This window comes from Diadema antillarum, unplaced genomic scaffold (assembly GCF_040938485.1).
Source record: "Diadema antillarum isolate AM-2024a unplaced genomic scaffold, OU_Dant_1.0 scf00000145, whole genome shotgun sequence".
Taxonomy (NCBI): domain Eukaryota; kingdom Metazoa; phylum Echinodermata; class Echinoidea; order Diadematoida; family Diadematidae; genus Diadema; species Diadema antillarum.
The window spans coordinates 1,642,395-1,666,529 of NW_027271034.1; the positions used below are offsets into that span (position 1 = coordinate 1,642,395).

At 37.3% G+C, this 24,135-nt stretch overlaps 2 protein-coding genes across 3 annotated transcripts; both read left to right on the forward strand.

Moving 5' to 3' along the window:
* The first annotated feature begins 1,112 nt into the window (after positions 1–1,112).
* On the forward strand, positions 1,113–8,228 carry LOC139721524 (sulfotransferase 1A1-like). Its single transcript, XM_071632839.1, has 5 exons — positions 1,113–1,239; positions 4,019–4,188; positions 4,454–4,713; positions 6,683–6,783; positions 8,169–8,228. Exons 2-5 carry the CDS (start codon positions 4,035–4,037, stop codon positions 8,194–8,196), a joined length of 543 nt encoding a protein of 180 aa, XP_071488940.1. The 5' UTR covers positions 1,113–1,239; positions 4,019–4,034; the 3' UTR covers positions 8,197–8,228.
* A 7,331-nt stretch (positions 8,229–15,559) lies between these two features.
* Positions 15,560–21,655, forward strand: LOC139721526 (sulfotransferase 1A1-like). Of its 2 annotated transcripts, XM_071632842.1 has the most exons (7): positions 15,560–15,620; positions 17,626–17,804; positions 18,447–18,706; positions 19,258–19,369; positions 20,072–20,172; positions 20,724–20,904; positions 21,100–21,655. In XM_071632842.1, the coding sequence occupies exons 2-7, from the start codon at positions 17,651–17,653 to the stop codon at positions 21,207–21,209; spliced, it is 918 nt and encodes a 305-aa protein (XP_071488943.1). In that variant the 5' UTR covers positions 15,560–15,620; positions 17,626–17,650; the 3' UTR covers positions 21,210–21,655. The 2 variants fall into 2 exon arrangements, with proteins under 2 accessions (XP_071488943.1, XP_071488942.1); XM_071632841.1 differs by lacking the exon at positions 15,560–15,620 and having other exon boundaries at positions 17,533–17,804.
* Positions 21,656–24,135: the final 2,480 nt, after the last annotated feature.

Below are 24,135 nucleotides of genomic sequence, written 5' to 3' on the forward strand. Positions count from 1 at the left end.
ATATATATTATATATGAACAAGTTGTATAAGATTCAGTGTCTTTCATGGTTCATATCGGTGTACTAGACCAAGTTGTTTCACTCCAGCCCTAAATCTGCAAGGGTTTTGCGCAAATTCTGCTCAACAAGTTAAAGGTCTTTAAACAAAGGCTTCGATTTGGGACATCCCTAAAATTCATGCGTTTCTGAAATAATTTGCAGAGAAATTCAGTGTCATCAACCACACCTAATTTCTTTTTAACAGGCTTGATATGAACGTGGCTACTTTATTATAAATCTTCTCAAGATTTATTTTGGTGCACTCATTTTGCACGTAAAAATAAATGGGCTGGGGAAGGTCCACTCAGATCTACAGGTGAGCATGACCTATAATAGTGTCATTGCGTCTGGTATACCACATGCAGTGCCTATACGCTTAAGTATAGCCCATTTGATTAAACGCTGCTTCCCTAAGTCACACGTCGTTCACCCGTCGCAATTTACCGGTCTCTCAGCTTTTTACCTTGTTTATGGAATACAAAAATTCAATCTCCCAGTATCGCTGATAACGTTCAGTCACGCATGATTCGGAATTTAACTAAACCCATTTGAAATGAAGTATAATTGCATGCATGACAGATTGTTTCAAAAGGAGCTCGGCGTCAATAAGCATTGTCACAAGAAGATATAGGACTTCTCTGTTTTCAAGCCGCTATATACTGGCTATTCTTTTCTGGTGTACTGGTGTGTTCACGGATTCATGCTTTCATATTCAAATCACTTCCTACTAAATTGTACACTAATTCAGCTATTACTCATATCTATGACAGTGTTATCTGATATATAGTTTTCGAACTATTAAGGATCATAAGTGGGAATTTTTTTTGTAACACCTTATACTTTGTTATCTATTTTGATACACATGTGGACCACATAGAGACTGCATGGTGGTGGGTGTTGGGAGCCAAGGGTGGAGGTGCATTGTAGATCGTCTAGGGCATGGTCTATTATAGGCGCAGCGCAACTATAGGCGCTGTTACATAGGAAAAAAAAATATAACGCAATACTTTAGTATAATAGCGCTATGATTGTTATCACGTCGTATTGGGAAGTGTAGTCCCCTGTGTATGTGTCGTTTTCACACGTGTCTGCTGTTGTAAAAGCATCACATTCATGTGAGAGCTGTGTGGACCTGTGTGTATGTACGTGCTTGTGGAACGGCTATGCGTTCATCTCTCAGCTAACTCAGATCAATTTTTGGTAAGTTGCACACAGTAGTTCAACTAAAATGTCTGCAAGAATCTTCAAGAATGAAATGAAACTTATGCGGCCAAATCGTAAAATCGGTTCCCTATACGGATGTGTGTTTACACACTGTGCGCGGAGTCTACAGCAGGAAATAGAGTCCCCAGCATTTGACGAAATGAACGCCAGTCAGTCACTGGGGAGGTACACTATTTCACAAGAATACCACATTTGATTTTCATTTTGTTTATGACAATGTCCTTAACAGGACATACCTTTGTACAGGGAAGATGTCATTATTGTGAATGATTGTGATTGTGCATTTTCCTAGCCCCATTCACTATTTCCACCTGTCCTTCAGGGCTGCCCTACTTCATAAATTGTCATTCATGAATAAATTATTGTCATGTAAATATCAAATAAGAATTTATCTCATATCAGTATCTGGGAATCTACACCATACAAGCAATGCTTTTCTGTAGATTCCTCATATTTCACATGTTTGATTGTCTTAAAATACTGTATTTGTCAATTACCCATGCATTTTTGGGGGTTATGTGTATGGTTTATTTGTTGAAACATGGAATATGAACAATAAAAAAAACAACAACCACACAACCATGACTTTGTGACATAAAATACAATGTAGCCCTACAGCTCTGCCTTTTGCATACAGCGTTGATCGTCATTAAGAACTGTATTTGTCAACTTTATGATCAAATGTTTATTAATTCAATGTCTATTGCGTAAGCATGTCAAAACTGAGCACTTTTCACTGACTATGCAGAATAAACACAAACTCGATATATTGAGGTACCTCCCCCCCTTTCGAGGCAACACCATTCATTTTTTCCCCCGCACATTTAAAATGCTCCCCTCAGCGAAAGTACACAATGCCCTATTAATATACCTCTTCTTCATCAAATGCCTTTTACATTCAACAATGGTGCTCTTTCCCTTCAATATAAATACATGCATATACACACACGTACACTCACATTTACTGTATCATGATTAATACAAATGCGTCGTTTTGACACTACGTAAACCGTATGGCTTATACCACCTTGCTAATTCTTATGAGATATTAGTTCATGTACCTTTGAACCACATTCGTACAAAATGTTTCCCAACAACAACATTGCCAACTCGATTCACAATGTACACATCACAACGAACACCCAGGAATACCAACCGCTATAATTACCAATAATAATAAAACATCGCCACAATAAGAATGCATTACTGTTTACAGCGAATTTGACTTAAATAATCTTTGTCGTCATTCATCGTTCATTCAAGGGGATGTTAATCAATTGCTGGTATTTTCTTGTGTATGTTTAAGGCAGCAATAAATTATTGATTAAAGTCCGTGTACACAGGTCCATGTATAAACAATGATACGGCCATTTAGGTCAGACCTGATAATTATGTATGCAAGACTTTATGCATACACACCAGTATCCAGTAGCCTCTCAGATCTACACAGAAGGTGATACCTTTTTTGAAAGTTGTGAGTGTATAAGTGTATACGAAAATGATAACGTGCCATTTTCGCAAACTGCTCGTAAGTTGATAACTCCCATCCAACTTTTTCACTCACAAGCGCGATGATCCACAGAGGTATAGAATAATATAAGGAGGGTATGTATAACCCATTTTCAGTAGTAACTGGAATGGCAATTGTCATGGTAACGGCAAGAATTCAGCTTCCTGATTAGCTGTTGCTATTTGAAGTTGCCATTCCAGCAAGAGTTGCCATCCTAACATCTTTTATGAAACGGGGTCCTGATCTTCCATTTAGTCACCAGTAATAACCCGGACCGTCATTATGTGAACACTCAAGTTCCATGTTTATAGAAAGAAGTATGACCTGACTCATCACGCAACTTCTTGAAAATCATTTATTTGCTCCCCACTAATCACTTGCAGTGCCTACTGATCAACATTTGAGATGTCGAATATGTCGTCAAGCTACATTGAAAAATAAAGGGGAAAATTTTGTAACATTGTTATTAAATTTTTTCAATAGTGAGCATGAAAAACATGTTTAATCCTGAAAACTTAAAGCCCGTTCACTGACTGGATACGATGTGTCTATATAATTCAACGTATGTCCGATGATGCTGTTAAATGCCGGATCAATAGGGAACAAATTTTGAGAAATCAGCATCAAAGTGTCTCGATCATCGCGTCGGCACCGAAAGTAAGTTAAGATCGTATAGTTCAATGTGAGCAAGCGAATGTCCATCCATGGTTTGAGTCTCATTTTTCTGTTGATTGCTGATGACATGCAGTCGTTCAATTACGGTAATTCATTCTGCTTGTTAACAGCTTGTGCAATTGTTATCAATAGCCAAATCAAGTCAATTCAACTCACACTAAGCAAGCAAAAGCAACGTGGGATCTAAGCAAGATGACGCCGCTGCAGTCACAGCATCACTTGGTAAAGATATTTTAAATGAACCCGTAGGACACTGGTATGTAAGGAAAGTGAGGTCAAACAATCATAACTTTCGTTTCATGATTTTGCTCTGTTTATAAATAAAAAGATAGATAAATGAATATATCTATATATATATATATATATATATATATATATACATATAGGCCAATACCTGTATATATATATATATATATATATATATATATATATATATATACATATATATATATATACCTGTATATATATATATATATATATATATATGTATATATATATTATATACAGAAGTTTTCAGAATATTTTCAGAAGTACCATTCGTTCGTATTTTATGGTCATTGGTGTCCATAGGCTCAACTCTGTGAGAATGACTGAGGCTTCGAACCTAGCTTATATCCGGGGTCAGCATGTATACGATGGAATTTGCTACGCGAATGCTGTGTTGGACTCCAGCATCGAAGCTTTGCAGACGTTTGAAGTTCGCCCAGACGATGTGTGGGTCGTAACCTATCCCAAAGCAGGTGGGAAATTGAAGTCATTGACGTTTGAATTTAGGTGATTAATGGCATTCAAACAGATCAAACTAAGGTGATCAACGAGAAAACGTCTCAAACATTTCTCAATTTTCTCAAGCATACCGTCATAAGTCTTCAAAACTAATTTTTTGAGAGCAGTCAGTATCAACCCTGTATCAACCCTATAACTATATAACTTTCTTCATTTAAAACGCGGGGCTAAAAATAGTAAAGCCAAGGACTAAATGCCTTTATTCTTATATGATGTCAGGAACCCACTGGATGTTGGAAATTGTTGGTCTCATCCTCTCGGGCGGCTACCCAGAGAAAATTGACCGCTCTTCCAGCTCTACTTTGATTGAAATGATCGACCTGGACCAGAAACTGCCGGACACTAAGGAGGAGGAAGAACAGAATCCTCCGGACATGACGCCATTTATGGAGAAGATAAAGAAAGCGCTCTCACCGAGAGTCATCCAAACTCATCTCAGACTGAAATACATGCCACAGGACTTGCTGAAGAAAGCTAAGGTTTGTTATATTGTCTCACGATATCTCACACCTGTAAGTGCTCTTTACAATGGGCCATGATGATAATCAAAATGATTAAACAATTTCGTACCATGTCGCATCGTCAGATTAAAGTGAGTACGATGGTAATATCCCTATATAGGAAATTAGAAACGCTGGTTAGTGACGACTAAGTACTTGGCTCATAGTCGTCACAAAGTATCTGTTGGGACTATAAATTTGTTCCTTTAATGTATTTGCCTTGGCGAGTGTAAGTTTTTAGAAGTGAGATTTGACATTGAAATTTTTTTTTTTTTTTGCACTCAAGTCAGACTATACAACTATGGGTGTATACAACTTTCATTAAGATTGAACCTACAACAAGTAAATTATTGCATAACAGGTTCACTAAAGGTTCACTAAAATTAATGTAAAGTAAAATAAGCAGGCAATGATCACTCAACAGGAGGGGTGGTAGTTGCTAACCGAAAAAAAATCATATTCTTTATAAACGAATGGGAAAGTTGTGAGGCAATCATATCGTCACCTCTTTTTATTTGAGGAACGTTTGCAGTCGATAGCATTATATCTCATAATGAATTATTTTGCTGTTTCAACTTACTAAAATGTAAGTGACTAAAAACTTCAGCCACTTCGCTTAGTTTGTTCTGCACACATGACATGTTGAACAGTAAACATTGAGTAGCTTTTCCTTTAATCTTCTGAGGGCTTTGAGTGTCCATTGGCACAGGAAAACCCATAGCATTCTACACGGCTACCCAGATTTCCTGGCATAGGACCTTCGTAAAGCCTCTTCCGAAATATCTCGTGGTTAGAGAGAGGAACAATTTGGATCAGTTAGATTTAAAAAAAAATGGGTAATCTATGAGTATGTATTATTTGTCATTGTATCTATCATTATCATAACCATGTAGGTATATTTCAAAATGCTATTCAATTAAGACAGTAAGGCCGCCGTTGAGTATGTCTCAATGCCATGCAGCAGACACGGGCCACAATATACGAGGATGAGCGTATTAGGACGCTTGAAGTATTCTTACTGTATGTATGAGTTCACAGTCCAAAGTATTGTTTGGTAGGAAGTGGCTCAGGGCACTCATTTCTTGTGAAGTGTTTACTTAACAAATGTGCCTGGCATATTTTGTCGTCTGTAAACAACTCACAACTATTAAATCCGAGTACACAAACGGCTGTAGCACATCGCTTGTAACTTGCTACTATTATAGCTGGTCAATCATTTCCTTACAATGCATAGGCAAACTTGTACAGTTTATCATATCGTTTTTGAATAAATCAACCACAATCAAGAGTCAAATTAACAGGTCAAATCCCAACCTCATTTCTCCTTTCAAGGTGATATACGTTGGACGTAACCCAAAGGACACTGCCGTCTCGTGGTTCAAATTTGTTAAGGATGACCCCTCCGACGTTCCTCTCACCTGGGAAACTGTGTTCCAGCAGTCTATCGATGGAAGTCAGCGTGAAAAACCTCTACTTCCGATCACAAAAGATAACTGCTCTAATTTACAAGTAGAAATATCATAAATAAACTTTTAAAAATAAAATGAATATGTAGATATATTTTTAAAAGTAGAAATATCAAAGAGCTTTTTGTTTTTTATAATAAATTGTCATTTATCATCATAATGATATTACCGCAATACAGCATATCCCCAGATTGCTAAAAGATATAACTGTATTCCTATGACATGTATCGTAAACCATGTATTTTGACATGTGAGATGATAGTGATAATGTTTGCAGTAATTATGTTGGTAAAGGTTATAAGAACAAAACTCACCAATTTGGAGAGGATTTGGTATAAGGACAGAGGAGCATGTAATATCGGAGACTTGCCTTTTTTTTACCTTAACAGCAACTGAGATCTACATATTTGAATCCTCAGCAATGGAAGCTTGCTTCATCTATCAAACTCATAAAGTGTCTACTTTCACTTTGTTACCATCAGCCATTGAGTACGGACCTTGGGCAGACCATGTCAAAGAGTTCTGGGAAATCCGCCATCACTATGAGAACCTTCTCATCGTGTTCTACGAAGACATCCTGCGGGTATGTGAGAATTTGTCCAGTCATGATAAAGTGTCATACCAAAAAAAAAAAAAAAAGGGGGGGGGGGTAGCTTTTTCTTAAGTAAAAGAGTTCTCTTTTGGGTAGTGTCCTTACTTCATACATATTTAAGTGTTTAATATTGTAAAATGATTCTTTTTTTTTTGTCCTCGAGTGTGATTTTCTATAAGGGCCTACTAATTTTCATGACGTGTCATGAAGGGGGCAAGTCATAATGTGAAGATGCATATAGCATATAAAACCTTTAAAGAAGGGGCATAGTTTATACCATGAAAGGACATTCGATCCCTTATGATACATACTTCTGAGACTCTGAGACTTTCAACATTTGAAACTACAAAAGAAAAAGAAAAAAAGGAATACCCCATTTTCATGATATAAATGTACCTGTTTAAATTTGTTCCCTTTCTGACTAAAATACATATCTTTATTGAGGAAAAGAAAGGCCACATAATTATTAGGTTTGTCTGTTATCATTATTATCATTATTATTTTTTCATACAGGGTTTATAATAATAATTATTAATAATAAAGATAATAATAATTATTATTATTATTATTATTATTATTATTATTATTAATTATTATTAACTTTGGACCCGTGAGACCGCACTTTGTAACAAAGCGCATTCATTAAAAATCAACATGAGAATTTAAAAAAAAATGACGAGCATTTCAAAAATTAATGCGTATTTCATGAAAATAGATAAGAAACAATTTTTTTTTTAAAGAGAAAAAGACGTATTTCGTAAAAACAGGGGTCTGTCAAAACCCACATCGCAAATTACTTTCTTAATCTTATATAGATTTCTCCGACTCAATTTCGGAACTGTAACATGACTTTGGTTTCAATCATTTTCTTGTTCTTGATTCTTTTTTTTTAATTACAATGAACGAACGTTAAGAATAGTGTCACAAGTGCAATGAACGTTATTCCCCAATAACAGTTCTGCAATAATCTAAGGATTCATATGCGAGGGAGCGAGTAAAATTTATCACATTATTAGACAGGAATTTGGGCACATAGAGGAGGTGAACAGGGTCACTTATCAAACCAGAAAGCGATATGAAAAGTGTATTCATAAGACGGGGAAGAAGAACTAAATTGGGGAAAAGGGTTTTTCTTGGAAAAAATGGCGCCTATCAGAATGGGAGAAGGACCCGGCCTCTTCAGAATAAAGACAACATTCAGGGGAACGATACTATATATCAGCCGTTACCGTTCCCATCACTCTTCTTTAGAATCAAAACAAAACAAGACAAAACTAAAGCACCCCAAGCAGGAAAATTAAAAATTGTGTATTAAATGGTGCGATGTAATGTGTGGGGGTTTTGTTTTTATTTCTCACTTTTGTTTTTGCTTTCAGGATCCGGTCAAGCACGTCCGAATGGTAGCAGAACACATAGGACGCCCGCTGTCAGAGGAACTGTTACAGCGAGTTGTCGAGAACAGCTCCTTGTTGCGAATGAAGAAGACCTATGACAAGAAAGCTGAACAACTCAACGAACCACTGGCCGAGTCAGTTAGACTGAAATTTGTCTCCAAAGGTAATTTGCGACGTTACACCATCTTTCATTAGGGAAATTTCGGACCAGGTAAAAGTTCGTCTGAAAAGACAGTAAAATATTATAAGCACAAGAATGATAATGTGATCAAATTGGAGGACAATTCGGGAAGTTACCAAATTGTGACGTTTTACCAATATATACCTAAGAGCTCTCAAACATGGAACTGAGTGAGCTGATGACGTCATCACCTCACATTTTACCGTCGATCGTCGTACCAACAACAACAACAACAAACCAATTAATTTTAGGCTTCAAAAGTGTTGAGCATGATATCATTTCTGGGTAAACACCCGTGAAATATCAAATGATCAGTAAGATAACAGGATTTGAGACGGTGGTACATTCCGTTTGAAAAAGAAAACTGGACATTTCAAGATTTCGTATACAAACTATACTAGTATATGGCAAGTTGTTGGACGATATCATCGACCTATTCATTTAAATTTTCATTGTGCTTGGTGTTTCATGAAAATTAAAAAAAAAAAGCTTAACAATTTCATAACTCCCCTAATTCTTATCCCACATTGATTAAAGTCTTACTATTGTGATCATCAGGTATTACTCTTTCTTTTTGAGGGTGACTATTGACAATACATGTATCCCAACTAAAAACTTTCCTGCATTCATGTCATTGCTACGTCACAATGGTATAGTCTGAGAGGGTGGATTGAATGGATGTCACTATTGATGTATCAGTTTTAACTGTGCGAAAGCATTACTTTTCAAAAGTTTATGTCATACTATACCTACTTCACAGTAGTAGGGCGCTACGATACTAGGCCTGGAAGAGATGAAAACATCATATTGAATTAATGGTCATACACAAATCACTTTTTAATCTCCATTTTTTTTTTACACATGCAGGAAAGACGGGACAATGGAAGAAAAATTTCACCGTAGCGCAGAACGAGATTTTTGATGAGTGGTTCCGGAAGGAGATGGAGGGAGTTGATATCCAAATCCCATTTGAATAAGATCACGAGATGACTTCAATTATGAATACGCGCAAGAACATAACCTCTTACTGAAATATTGCCCCCGGATGTTGTTCATCAGGAATATGTATATGCAAATATATATATATATATAATGATAATATAAATGCAAATGTATATATATATATATATATATATATATATATAATATATATGCAAAATATATGCAAATATATATATATATATATATATATATATAATATATATATGCAAATATATACATATATATATATATATATATATATATACATGTTATATAAACCCCTCAAAAAAAAATTACACCAGTACAAAAAATCGATAAGTAATAAACTAATGAACCACATAGATATCGCACAAACCAGACTGTATACAAATCTCGCAGTGTTTGAAAAACAAAAATGCTATATTATTAAAAGATGTATCGGTACCATGAAATAACTTGAATAACTTGGTGCTGAGGACAAGGACAAAAGACTGCATGGGAGCATAAAAAAAAAGTTGCTAAAAGCTTGGTAGTGTGTATCCACTAAGTAATAACTGTTTTAATTTGCGTTTGAAGGTGAATAAAGATAGGAAGAAGTGATATCTAGAGGGAGATCATTCCAATATCTGGGTCCAGTAAATACAATTGTTTTCTTTGCAAAAATAGTGCGAGTACGGGGAAGGTGATAGGCGTCACTCTGGCGAGTGGGATAACAGTGGATAGAGCGATTCCTTTTGAACATGTGGATAAAAACAGATGGTAATTCATTAGTTGTTAGTTTATACATGAAAATTCCGAGATTGTAATAAAATAGGTCTGGAATTTTCAGAATTCTGTTTTGATGAAAAAAACAGTTGGTATGAGCAAAATATCCGGCGTGGTTTATGATTCCTATTGCACGCTTTTGAATACGGAGAAGGGAATCTAGTAATGAGTGAATTGCATTTCCCCACGCCAAAATTTCATAATCAAAGTGTGGAGTTATTAAACAAGAATATATACTCTGCAAAATATAAACAGGAAAAAAATGTTTGAGCTTATTCAAAATTCCAATATTTCTAGACAAAATTTTACTTACAAAATTAACATGAGTTTTCCAGGATAATTCTCGGTCAATCCAAAGCCCTAAAAACTTTGTGTTATTAACCTGCTTTAAACATAAATCATTTGTTTTGAAATCATATGGAACAACATTCAAAGAATTACTGAATACCATATAATGAGTTTTTTTTCTATGTTCAAGGATAATTTGTTCGCATAAATCCAGGATTGCACAGACCTGAGCTCAGTATTCATCATATTTATTAATGCATTAGGGTCTCGATGTGAAAGAAACAAGCTTGTTTTGTGTTATGTCATTTGTTCTCAACTGGTCAGCCATGAAGGCAAATTTCAATAGACATCTTAACTTCACATTCGAGTTTTCAGTGGTGCCATGCCAGGCAATTTTGATAGCTTATCAAGTTTTATGGTTGTACATCATGCCACGTGTAAGCAATGTTCAAAAAGCCCGCTCCATAGGGCAAATTGAAGCTGAGATGCTTCAAAAAAAGATGACACCGCAAGACCACATAGAGTGAAACTTGTGCGCAACTTTCTCGAGAGAGAGGGCATCAAAATGGACTGGCCTGCATGCAGCCCCGACCTCAACCCGATAGAACATCTTTGGGATCACCTTGCCCGAGCTGTAGGGAAGAGGGTCACAAATGCAACGACATTGGCAGGATTCCGTCAGATACTGGTTGACGAGTGAAACGCCATTCCTCAGCAGCGAATCATTGAAGCTAATCAGCAGCATGAGGACACGGTGCCAGGCGGTGGTGCAAGCACTTGGGTCGTCCACCAGATACTGAGCCCCGAGCATGTTCATTGACAATGTAAAGACAAAGTAAACATAAAGTAAAGACAAAATAACGACAAAATGAAGACAAAATAAAGATGAAACTCCAATAAAATCAAGACCATGCCATTTCACATCTTTGTGTCTTTGTTGTGGTTAATGTGGCGAGGTTCTGTGAGATAAAAGGGTTTGAGTCATGATCGTTTGTGTTTGTGTGTTTGTGTGTGTGTGTGTGTGTGTGTGTGTGTGTGTGTGTGTGTGTGTGTATGTTTGTTTATCTGTTTGGTTGAACGCATACATGTTTCACTCCATAAAAATGCTGATGTTACAGTAAATGAACGGCAAAGAAATAATGGGGAACTCACTCATACCGAGGAAACTCCATTAGGGACGTCAAAAATTGGGCAATTTTGCAGCTTTTCAATTCTGACTTTACCTCATATTTGTAAGCATTGGACCTCCATGTAAGGGAAAATCATAACAAGTATGGTATCATTTTAAAGAGAATTAAACAATCTTTTTGTGGTACTAAGCACAAATAAATTATTTCTATTCAAAAAAGGAAAAATGAGAAATGATTGATCAAACTCAGATTTCCAAACTTTTTGAGGGGTTTATATACATACAGAGCATGAGGGTACCGACAAGTCCCTGTCCTATTTTTATAAGTATATCAGAGAAAATGTGTTCCAAAGGAACCGACAGGTTCAATGTATAGCCTCTCCGCTGAATTGAACAAGGTGAAGAATCTACAGTATAATAATGTTGCCACAGCATTTGATAGCACTGCAATAATTGTGCAACAATGGTGTGGTCTATCAACATAAATTATTTTAGATGTGATGACATTTTATCCTTCAATAAAACAGGACTTATATCATGTCACCTTGGCAACAGGTTTTTTGTTCCTATCAGCCATCACTATATTATGGAAAAGAGTCGAGTTGAAGAGTAGTTAAGATTTAGTAATGATACCCTTTTAACATACATTGGTGTTGAATGATTTTCAGAAATATTCGGGGTCATCCCACTAGACCAATACCCACGAGTCATACATTGAATTTAGGTCCATGAGTCATACAGCTCACGAGTCATACAGCCCATGAGTTCGACATTATAGGTGAAAACAGTCCACGAGTTCGACAGATACAACACGGTCTCGTGGGCCTTGTTAGCTTAGTGTCGAACTAATGGGCTGTATGACTTGTGACCTGTATGACTTGTGGGCTGTATGACTAGTGGATGTCGGTCTCGTGACGTGCACCCAAATATTCTTCGACGAAATAACTGCAATCTTTTTTTCCAGGCATTTTTTTTTCTTTCATAACTCTATGGGATGATGGAGATTGTCAGTCAAATGATATGTCTCCATGCTATTGAGTATTATGTGCTCATGTTGTCTTAACTACCATATACTTTTTGATAAAGACAATTCTACTTGTTTTTTCAATATCTTTGATAATGTTGTAAATGCTGTTTGGTTTGGTTGGTTTAGTTTCTTTCTGCATTTCTTTCTTCAAATACAATAACAAATGAAAACAAGGTGATACAGAGTATGCAAAAAAAGAGAGGAGAGTATAACATACAAATTGATATAAGAAATGTCAATTTCATAACAACATCAGTCTGTAATATGAATCAAAGCAACGTATTCACTGATTATATGAACAACGGAGAAATCAATACAGAGGACCGTCATCACAAGCAGAACTTGATGTGAATGAGGCCCTATCTTAAATATACGAATATATTACAACATCAATAAAACTACACATAAAACTCTTAATCTTAGCGTTACATTCCAAAAACATTTTGCTAAAAAAACAACAACAAGAACAACGGAAAAGAAAAGAAAAAACAGTGACTTGGTGCTAGAGAAAAAGATAAAAAGACGCATGCATCATATATTACTGACAAATAGAAGTGCAGGTGTGTGCAAGTGACAGTGCGTCGTGTGTGCAGGTGACAGCGCAAGAGAGTATGATATGAATGCTCTGTGAATGCTCTTCGTACCATAATAATTATCACAAGCATCATAAATCTATGCATTAACTTAATAGTATCCACTTCTAACTGCAACAAACCATTTGATTTTGATAAGTATGAGTGTATTCATCATGTGTTTCTGTGTCCGTGTTGATCCAACCATCGTGACCATGGACTCTGAAGATGATGACTCGGATTCAGTCTTTAGCGTGGTCATTATTGAGTCGGTTATATCACCGGCTGAACCCAATGTTAATTACTGGAACATTGGCTCTCTGAATCCATCAAATGTCATTAATCAGGATGTCATTTTCATGAATTATTATAAGACTCATGAAGAGATATTATCATTCCCCGAGAGAATATACCTCGATATCAATTGATGCAATAATTGTCTAGCTTAATGAACATTTGTGGAGTGGCTTAGAAAAGAATCATAGGGTGATGATCCAAAGTTGTATGTGAAGTTGCTTCGTCTCACCTGAGCCAGAGGCTCAAGTGAGTTAGCAATGGCTATCATTCATCATCCGGGGTCTAGTGTGCGTGAGTGCGTCAACTTTTTAAATTTTCAGCTTCTTCTTAAAATCTCATGACGTATTTTCACCAAACTTGGCACAGTGCCCCCCCTCCCCCCCCCCCCCTCCCCCCCCCGACAGACGGGGTCCCAAAGCCCCTAAATTAACGACTCTTTAAAGCATTCATCTCTCGAATATGATATTATAGTGATAAATTTGATTGAGTATACAGTGGTGACTGTACTTTCAAGTTTATTATCTGAGCGTACCCTTCGGGGACTGTGGGGGAGAAACCAAATTGAGTCAAATTTCTTAATTCTCAACTTCTTGATAACATATGATTTATTTTCACAAACTTGGCAGGTATAGCATCCCTAGGGAGATAGAATCTAAATTTGTTCTGTAAAAATACGCGCTGTCGGGGAGGAGAGTAGGGGTAGCTAGGGCCAGGGTAATTCAAAACCTTTTTTATTTGACCAAGCAGAAACGTTTACCATCCTCTTCTCTCTCTCTCTCTCTCTTACAATGTCTTATTAGACTTTTTTGAACTTTTATCATTTTTGTTTGGTAGCTTTTCTTTGATTCCGATTTGAAGATTTCAGATACGCAGGAGCTGTGAGGATTAGTGGAGAAAAAGTTTATGTTCGAGATATAAGTCATAAATGATTCAAAAGGCCAAGATCGATAGTGATTTTTTAGAACAGGTCCTGGATTTAGATGAGCAACGAAATCACTATCTAATCATCGGTAGAATTCAATTCCATAACCCTTTGCCGGTTCTTTCAAGTGTCATCAACAATAAATCAGTACATTCGAGGATTTTCTAATTGTTTGTGACGTGACAAAAAGATGAGATGACTTGGCCGCGGAACCATTATCCGGTCTTGATCCTGGACCGGACTGAAACAGGGTTACTCCCTTGAGCCCTTCACAGCCTGGGCGGATGCATGCCACTTTTTAGGGTTGTCAACCTCATTGGGATCATGGGCGGCTAAACACAAGCAAACAAACAAACAAACAAACAAGCAAACGAACAAGAGTCCTTTGCAACCCTCCCTCTTAAGCGCCGAATCAATCACACTCTGCTTTCCGAGATCACACCTCAGAACCTGTCGAAATCTACTGGACTCTCTCTTTTCAGCGTTGTAATGAATACGAGAATTTATTCAGTCAATATGACACTGTCTGAAGATTTAATGATGGCTTACACTTCTAAAAGGTTATTGTGCTTTACGTGGGTCTCTCTTTTCCAATAACGCCATTGTTTTGAACAATTACTTCCACAAGTTAATATGCTAATTCATTATTGTAATACATTGCACGTTTTGTTTTCTTTTACTCTGTATCAATAACTGTATGTGTTATTGGAAATAAGATTTCATATGAATTGAATGTCGCTGATACTGAACATCAAAGTCGTCATATCCTTTAATTGATTATCATGTCATAAACGCTGCAATGACTGTTATGGAAGGAATTCAGTCTTAAACGTGTTTTCTTTTCTCTTTTTAATCTAAACCCTTCTTAATTATAGATCTTTATCTCTTTAATTCATCGATTTGGGCTTGACTTGCCAAAATCCTGAGCATATTAAATGTGATAAGACTTACTCCGTCGCTTTTAAGCCACTACTGGTTCTTCTTCTTCTTTTTTTTTTAATGTTGAAACTACGTGTGGATGTGTATAGAGCGGATCGTCAGTAGCATGACAAGATCAGCATATGAAAAGGTGGTGCTACACTGAGAAGAAAAGTAGAGAGATAATAGCTTGGGAGTTGGTGTTTGTTTTATTTCGGGCAGTGGTAGCACCGCGTAGAGATTTTCATATTTAGTGTGTTTGTTTTTACAAAAGCATCACAATCAGAGATCAATGTGGACGTGCATGCACGTACAGTAAGTGCTGAACGGCTTTTCGTTCATCTCTCGGCTCTTTCAGTTTACTCATCACATTTGGTAAGTATCATACAATGTACTAGTAGTTCCACCGAATATCCGCTAGAATCTTCCCGAATGAAGGACGCAGGTTTCCATGGAAAAAGGAACTCAAACTTACTGCCGCCAAATTGTAAATGGGTTCCCTCTACCGATGTATGTGTTCACCTAACGGCAGGGAATGAAACCCTCAGTCATTGACGAAAATTATATTCTTGATAGGTGCACCAATTTACACAAAATACGGCGTCTCTTGCTTTTCACTTCGTTTTTGACAATGTCTCTGAACAGGTTTCTTCAAAGTAGGAGAAAAAAACCATGTGACACAAAGTAGCTCAGCCTGTTGCATATAGTACATAGCGTTGGTCGTCATTAACAGAACTGTATATTTGTCAATTTAATGATTAGATAGTACTTTACTTTGATGAAACTGTTGTGTGAATATTCTAAAATACAACACTTTTTAGTGACTTTAGGTAACTAAATACAAACTGAACGTCTTATTTACGTCTTTTTATTTTTCTTGTTATGGATAGCGTGGATGGGTATGTCCCTATTTCAGGAGCACTTTTTATCTAGGTGATCAAATCTGAACTTGCCATTAATCAAGGTCCACCCCTTAAGGTCATAATTTTTTTTTTCCAATACATCTCTTAAGACATTGCTATCGATTCGGACAATAAATCAACTGTATAGGCACTATGGCTTAGGTCAGATTTTACTACAGTTATAAAGTATGAATTTTCGTCGAGTTGACTTAAATGACCTGTGTTGGATTTACCGTTCTTTCAAGGAAATGTTGATCAGTAATTTCTAATGCGACAAAAGTGTATGCTCACTTATAGGCCTACTTGCCGCGTATGCAGTCTTAGCAATAATGATCAAAGTCCAAGTAGACAGGTTCTTGAATGAACAATGATGCAGCTCTTTTTAGGTCAAACCTGATCGTTGATGCAAGTCTTTACATATTATATTTCTTTACTACCTTTGCAGTATACATGTGTACTTAGTCTCTCAAATCTACACACAGGAAGCGATTATAGCTTCTCATTGATTTCCAGCTTAATGGTTGTGCGTGTATACGAAAATGAGAATTTTATGTATTACCATTTTCGCAAACTGCTTATCAGGTTTAACCACATCGATGGGTTTAACTCCCATCCAACTTCTTCGCTTAACAACACAAAATCCTGTGAGATAGAGTCATCTCTTGATCCTTCGTGACCGTGAATTAATATCCGAACATTCACGTTTGATCCTGAGAAAGAAGTATGACCAGACTAATCTTCTCGATATGGTTTCTTCCGGAAGATATTTACTTCCTAACAAAAACACGAGTGCAATACATCAACTTTTGAGGCAACGATGCGTGCGCCGAATATAAAAGTACACTGAAAAATAATGACGAAGCATTTTGAAACATGTCATTTCATTCTATATAACTACCGTGCATTTCGAGCATCAAAATTACCTTCTATCCCGAAACTTCGATCCCGTTCTCTGACCAGCCACGTATATTCTCCTCTTTAACTTGTATGATGTTGTTCAGCGCCGTTTAACCAAATTGTAGGCCTAGATAATTGTGGTTATACTGAACGTAGGTTAACTCTATAAAGCCCAAGGGGGCATTTGTATTCCTACCATATTTTCGTTTCCACAAAAAGCAATACATGGTGACTACTCTGCAAAAGTTTGTTTCTTCTTTTCCATTTTTGGTTTAAAAAAAGAAATGATAATCAAGTTTCTATCATTGCAACTGATTGACAAGTTTCTACGCAGTAGTGAACAACATAGTCGTTAAAGTTATAGTATGCATCCATTAATGAAATGATAATGAAGCTTGTGGTCATATAAATTACTCAGTAGATTTTGTTAAGATAAACGAGCATTTTACAGATGAAACGCTTTTGCAAAATTACATGCTTGCAGTAAACATACTCTAGATGACTGCGGTAGATTGCCATGAACCGACATACTTGATACACAGTAAGCAGAACTCCTTTGTTCTCTATCCATGTGATTTCAGAATCGACACGTGCAACTCAGTGAAAATGACCGAGGCTTCGAACAGAGCGTACGTTATGGGTCACCACGAATACAAAGGGATCTGGTACCCGAATATTGTGGTGGACTCCAGCATCGAAGCTTTGCAGACGTTTGAAGTTCGCCCAGACGATGTGTGGGTCGTAACCTATCCCAAAGCAGGTGGGACAATTAAGTTCTTGACGTTTGAAATTAGGCGACCAATGCCATCTAAACAGACTAAAAAAGGTGGTCTATTGCAAATTTCCTCCTCTTGTGTAATATAATGCATACACTGTATCTTGACAAGCCTACAATGCCTTTAAGTCTCTTTTTTATTGCAAGGAGTAAGTAGAGTATGACTTTTGTTTCATTTAATGTTCGACATCGATTTGTCCTTCCCATCTTTAACTGTTTCAGATTAAGGGCTTCCTTTCTGAAGGGGAAGGATCCATGGCGTAGTGCTCCCTTGTGATATCTGCATGCTAAGTCAATATTCTACCCACAAACATAATCATAACCGTAATCGTTATCCTCATATCAAACTAAACCTAAAAACCCTATCACAACCCGAACCCTTATCACCCTAAATCCTTGGAGAAAACAAGACCGGAGCAATTGTCGCAGGAGCAAATGTCGTGTCACCGGCGATAAAACAGCTTTACAAGGAAAACAATAAGAAGCATGTATGAAAGTACACACACACACACACACACACACACACACTATGAGTCTATATGACTTTGTATACAATGTTACGAAATTCCTTTACGTAAGAACGTGCAGCTAATCCAAAGACCAAATGCCCTAATATTTAACTGGCAGGAACCCATTGGATGTTGGAAATTGTTGGTCTCATCCTCTCGGACGGCTACCCACAGAAAATTGACCGCTCTTCCAGCTCTACTCTGATTGAAATGATCGACCTGGACCAAAAACTGCCATTCACTAAGGAGGAGGAAGAACAGAATCCTCCAGACATGACACCATTTATGGAGAAGATAAAGAAAGCGCCCTCACCGAGAGTCATCCAAACCCACCTCAGACTGAAATACATGCCACAGAACGTGCTGAAAAAAGCTAAGGTGTGTTATATTTTCTCACGATATTTCACACCTGAAAGTGCTCTTTACAATTGACCATGATGATAAGCATTACGGACTATATCACACTGTAAAAATCAGATACAAAAACTATGTTGGAACAAATTCATGGTCAACAAGAAACGCGGGTTTTAACACGAATAATTAGGACCTACTATGCTAAGTTCAAGGTCTTCCCCATATTCTCTAGAAGACACCGGCTACAATAAACGCATTGGCGTATAAATCAGTGTGTTTGTACTGTATGAGTTTCACAGTCCAATATCTCATGAAACGTGTATGCTCGACTAACACCCCTGTTTACTCGGATGTCATAGAATAGCTCGTAGATGGTTTTGGCAACAGATCACAATCGTATCAGTACAAGAACGTCTATGTTATATTGCTCGAAACTCGCTACTTATATATCTAGCTATATAGACAATATTGCTTCCTTAGAATGATCACTTATAATTTGTCACACCATGTTTCATTGTAATCAGACACGAACCACAGTTGCAAGTGATATCCTGACCTCATTTTCTTCTATAAAGGTGATATACGTTGGTCGCAACCCGAAGGACACTGCCGTCTCGTGGTTCAAGTTTCTTAAAGATGACGTTCCCCTCACCTGGGAATCTGTCGTTCATCAAGCTATGGATGGAAGTCAGTGTTTAACATCTCTATTTCTTATCACAGAAAATAATCTGAACAAAAATCAGATGTTAAGCAAAACGTCTGAATACCAGTGCAATGAGTTTCTTTCAAATTTTTAGCATTCTTGCAATGTTCATAATGAATGTTATGACAACATGAATTTTGATAGTGTATAGTATGATAATGGACAAGATTCTTGACATCCAGTCCCCATCCAGGCAAAGAGCCAGAGTTTGAATTCCAGTACTTTCGTCCTTTTTGGACAAGATGTTTTGAAGATGTTCCTCTATAGACCCACGTGTAAAAACGGGGTACCTTGTAATGCTCTGTTATATAGGGTAATAATGATCGCAGGCCCCTCTGCATGGTAGCATAGAAAAGGTTACCCTCAACAAAATTTGACCAAGACTTTTATGATGATGCACCGAGACACCTGGTGTTGTTGTTTTTGCACGCGTGATGATGATCACTACATATCCTCAACAATTATGTTGGTAAAGATTATATATTACGAGAACAGCGCAGTCAATACTAGTGTGAACAAGAGTTGACGTAAGAACAGAGCAGCATTTAATATCAGAGACATACCATCCCATACCTCAACAAAAAGGAGTCCTACGGTGCCTATATTTGAATACATGTGTACTAGCAATACACGCTTGCTTCATCTATCGAATCATAAAATATCCCTTTTCCCTTTATCAATATCAGCCATTGAGTACGGACCTTGGGCAGACCATGTCAAGGAATTCTGGGAAATCCGTCAACACTACGAGAATCTCCTCATCGTGTTCTACGAAGACATCCTGCGGGTATGAGTATCTGTCCGTTGATAGTGAAGAGCAATGCAAATGTGGTTGGCCGGGGGCTGGGGAGCAATTCAAGCATTCAAAAATTATAACCATTTTGTAAAAAGTGCACTTTTTGTATATTGCTCATATTGAATAAAATCGTATTTTGTCATCTTGGTATAATACTTCTTCCATTTAGGGTTTCTCATTTTTTGAGACTTTTTGTACTCATATTTCCAGTGCCCTGACAGGGTACAACATATTGGGAGGATTCAAAATTACTGAATCCTTCAAAGAGGGGTATATGTATTTTATTCCGATAAAGGGTATTTTAATGACTCCTTGTTATTGGTCTCGTAAAACCTCAACGTGAATATGAAAAGAAGAACTTTTATGGGATTATTGGTCTCGTGAAATCTCAACTAATTGACGATATATACAATATTCCATTTCATTCATTTCATTTCACTTCTTTCATTCCTAGAAGAACGAGCCGTCAGCATTTCCACGTTTTTCTAAAACAAAGCAGATCACGATGCAATATCGCGTTGTTTGTTTGTTTGTTTTTTAAGGATCCAGTGAAACACATCCGTATGGTAGCAGAACACATAGGACGTCCACTGTCAGAAGAACTGTTACAGCGAGTTGTCGAGAACAGCTCCTTGTCAGGAATGCGAAAGACCTACGAGAAGAGAGCTAAACAGCTCAAGGAACCAGGGGCCGAGTTAGCTAGACTAAAATTCATCTCTAAAGGTAATCTACGACGTTCAGGGTCTCTCTTGTTTCAACGGAAAAAAAATGTTCGCATGCATGTATGTCAGTGTTATTTCACGATGTAACCAGAGGGGTTGATTCCATGGGTGCCACTTGATGTAAAAAGTGCGAAGGTATGATAGGCCAAAATAATATGACGTTATCTTTACAAATTTACATCTTTATTCCACACAGGAAAGACGGGACAATGGAAGAACTATTTTACCGTGGCGCAGAACGAGATTTTTGACGAGTACTTCCGGAAGGAAATGGAGGGAGTTGATATCGAGATCCCATTTGAATAAGATCATAATTTTGTCAACGTCAAAGTTCTGGTTGGCAGTTCACGCGCGGACAACAACGAACATTGTACCAGCGAAAGAATTAAGAAATTTGCTGCGATCACTACCGAACGGTCACTGAAACGTGCCTAAAGGCTTTCTGTAATTCAATTTACAAGACAAATCTTACCTAACACACAAACACAATCTGTCGTAGGCCTATTTAAAGTGAGCATTGTTATTATTACCCTTGGATTTTTCACTTGTGCACTAGAATGACAGAATAATTTGTCTCGAGGTAAAATTTGATTTGATGAGATTTGATTTGATTTGATGGTTTTTGTATCATCGTCACACATGCATAATGCAAATTATCATGTGATCGCAAAGAGAACGATTCTTTTTTTGACACAAATATAATTGTGCTAAGCAAGTTGCAGCGCGAGACATTTCATAAACACAAGGGCTGCAACTTAAGCAAAAGCTCGATGTGCTTACAGTTCTCGTATAGCAATAGTAATGGTAGTAGTAGTAGTAGTAGTAGTAGTAATAATAATAATAATAATAACACCACCAACAACAATGATTATGCATATGATAATTATAAGAACAAAAAATTAGGATTGATTAGGCAGATGAGTTTTCTACAATAATTTAAAATTATCAACAATTTCAGCAATTCGGATATAAAGAGGGACTTTGTTCCAAAGAGATGGAGAAATAACAGAAAAAGCCCTGTCACCAAAACGGGTACAGGTGCGGGGACCATGCATGGTTGCAGAGTGGAGGAAGAACAGAGAGAACAGGTTAAGTGGAGGAGCGGAGAGAAATCAAGTCTTTGAGATAAGATGGGGCAAGATTATTACATACAGAGTATCTTATAAGCAATGAGAAGGATTTTAAAGGTGATACGCTGATGTATGCAGGTATGGGGAGGCGGTGTGGAGGGATTGGAGAACTAGAGTAACGAGGTCAAATCTTTTTGTAAGAGTCACAATAAGCGTACGGCAGCTGTGAGAAGATACAAACGCATGACTAAGATGTTCAGTGGAAGACTGATCCAACAATTAAATGCGGATTTTACCAATTTTACAAATACCCCAAGCAGCAGAACGACATGAGTTTTTGATGTGTTGTTGAAAGTTCAGATGCTTATCTACAACAACTCCGAAATCTCTGACGGACTGAGAGACGGAGATAGTACTATCTTCATAAGAAATTTATGTGAGAGAATTTTCCACTTGTAATTTCGCCAGTATTAAATTGGCAAGTTCTACGTGTAATGTGCTTACGTTGTCTGAATGAATCTTTCATGAAGGCGTTTCTACTTTTTCCAATGTTGTGTTATGCATGAGGTAACTACTTTGCCATTACCGTACCACCATAATCTGTATCTATTTTTTTTTTGACAAAAATCATATTATTCAACATATTGGTCCGAACCCAAACAAATCACTTACAAAGTAAGCACATTTCGTCGGCGTTTTCACGAACCGACGCTATTTCGATTTTGGTCAAAATTTTCAAAATCGAGATATTGGTACCAAATGAAAGCGCTTTCAAAACTCTACCAAATCCCAAAATTTTAGATCACAAAATTAATTATTCTTAATTTTATCAAAGAAAGAAAAAAACGACGGTACTCGAAATATCGAGAAATTAAGAAAAAGGGGTTTCACGAACCGACGCAGTAAAGATACGCCGGTTCGTGAAACCCGAATTGCTAGGGTGAAGAGCAATGCGGGTTTTACGAACCGTCGCAGTTGCATTATTTTGAGCTTTGTTCAACTTACTGGCCTAGAATTAGGTTTTGGCCCTAATCCAGATCTCAGAGTGAGAACCAAACCATCTGAAAGATGAATGACGACCTAAGCCAGCCCACTGTCCACTAGTGAAGTGAATGGTAAGCTATAATCCTATTAAAATCATGCTCAAAATAACAGTTTCAGTTGGACTACCATAACCATTAATTGCGGTAGAGTGTAGTCCCATGTATTCAATCGCGTGATGCTTATGAAGCCTAGTCTGTAAACGCCATCCAATTTCAAATTAGATCCCAAATCATATTATTTATAGTTTCTTTTCAACTTATGTCGTTACTTCTGAGACTACTGAGTACTGTAGACGTAGTCGTAACGTCTGTGTGCAAGACATGCAAGATGTCAAAGTCTCGAAGACACTCATGGCTATGCCTAACCCCGGGACGCTCCGTATACACAGTAACACTGCGTGTTGGGGCTGGTCGCAGTTAGGCTATGCCTTGACTTGAGTTGAAAATGAAATCATGAGATTGACAAAGTAGGCCTACTAAACTAAAAAAACAAGTAAAAAGTCTAAAAGTAAAACTCAAAGGAAGAGTAAAGAATAAAGTTAGACATGTTAGACTTTAACTTTCAAGTTTAACTATTAAGTCTAAGTTAAGACTTTACTTGTAATGCCAGTTACTAAAACTAAGATCAGCTGAAGTCTAAGACCAAGTCAAATTAACACAGAGTCTATACGGTAGTCTAGCTCTAGATCTACATCTAGACTAGTGGTAATAGTAGGTAGAGTCCACCCATTTTCCCCCCAATTTTTACTGGTCCATTCCTGAAAAAGTTACTGGTCAGTGTCCAACAGTAATTTTTCCTGGTCAGGGACCGTCGGACCAGTGCCAGTGTGCAGCGTTGGTGTAGATGTCATCTATGACAGTATGTGGTCTAGTGATACTACATAAACACTACGAGTAGTACTCTACAGGTTAGGTGGCTTTCCTGTACAGTGCAGTGTTATAGTATACTTGTGAATTCAGCCCTAGTACCGTACTGTGTGTAGATATGTGACATTATGTCTAACGTTAGTTCGAGTGGAGTACCTTTGAAGCACAGCGGTGGGGCTTTTTTTCCCTAAAACTTGTGAATGCGGCCCAACCAAATGGCGTTTACATATTCACGCGTGATTAATAGTGATA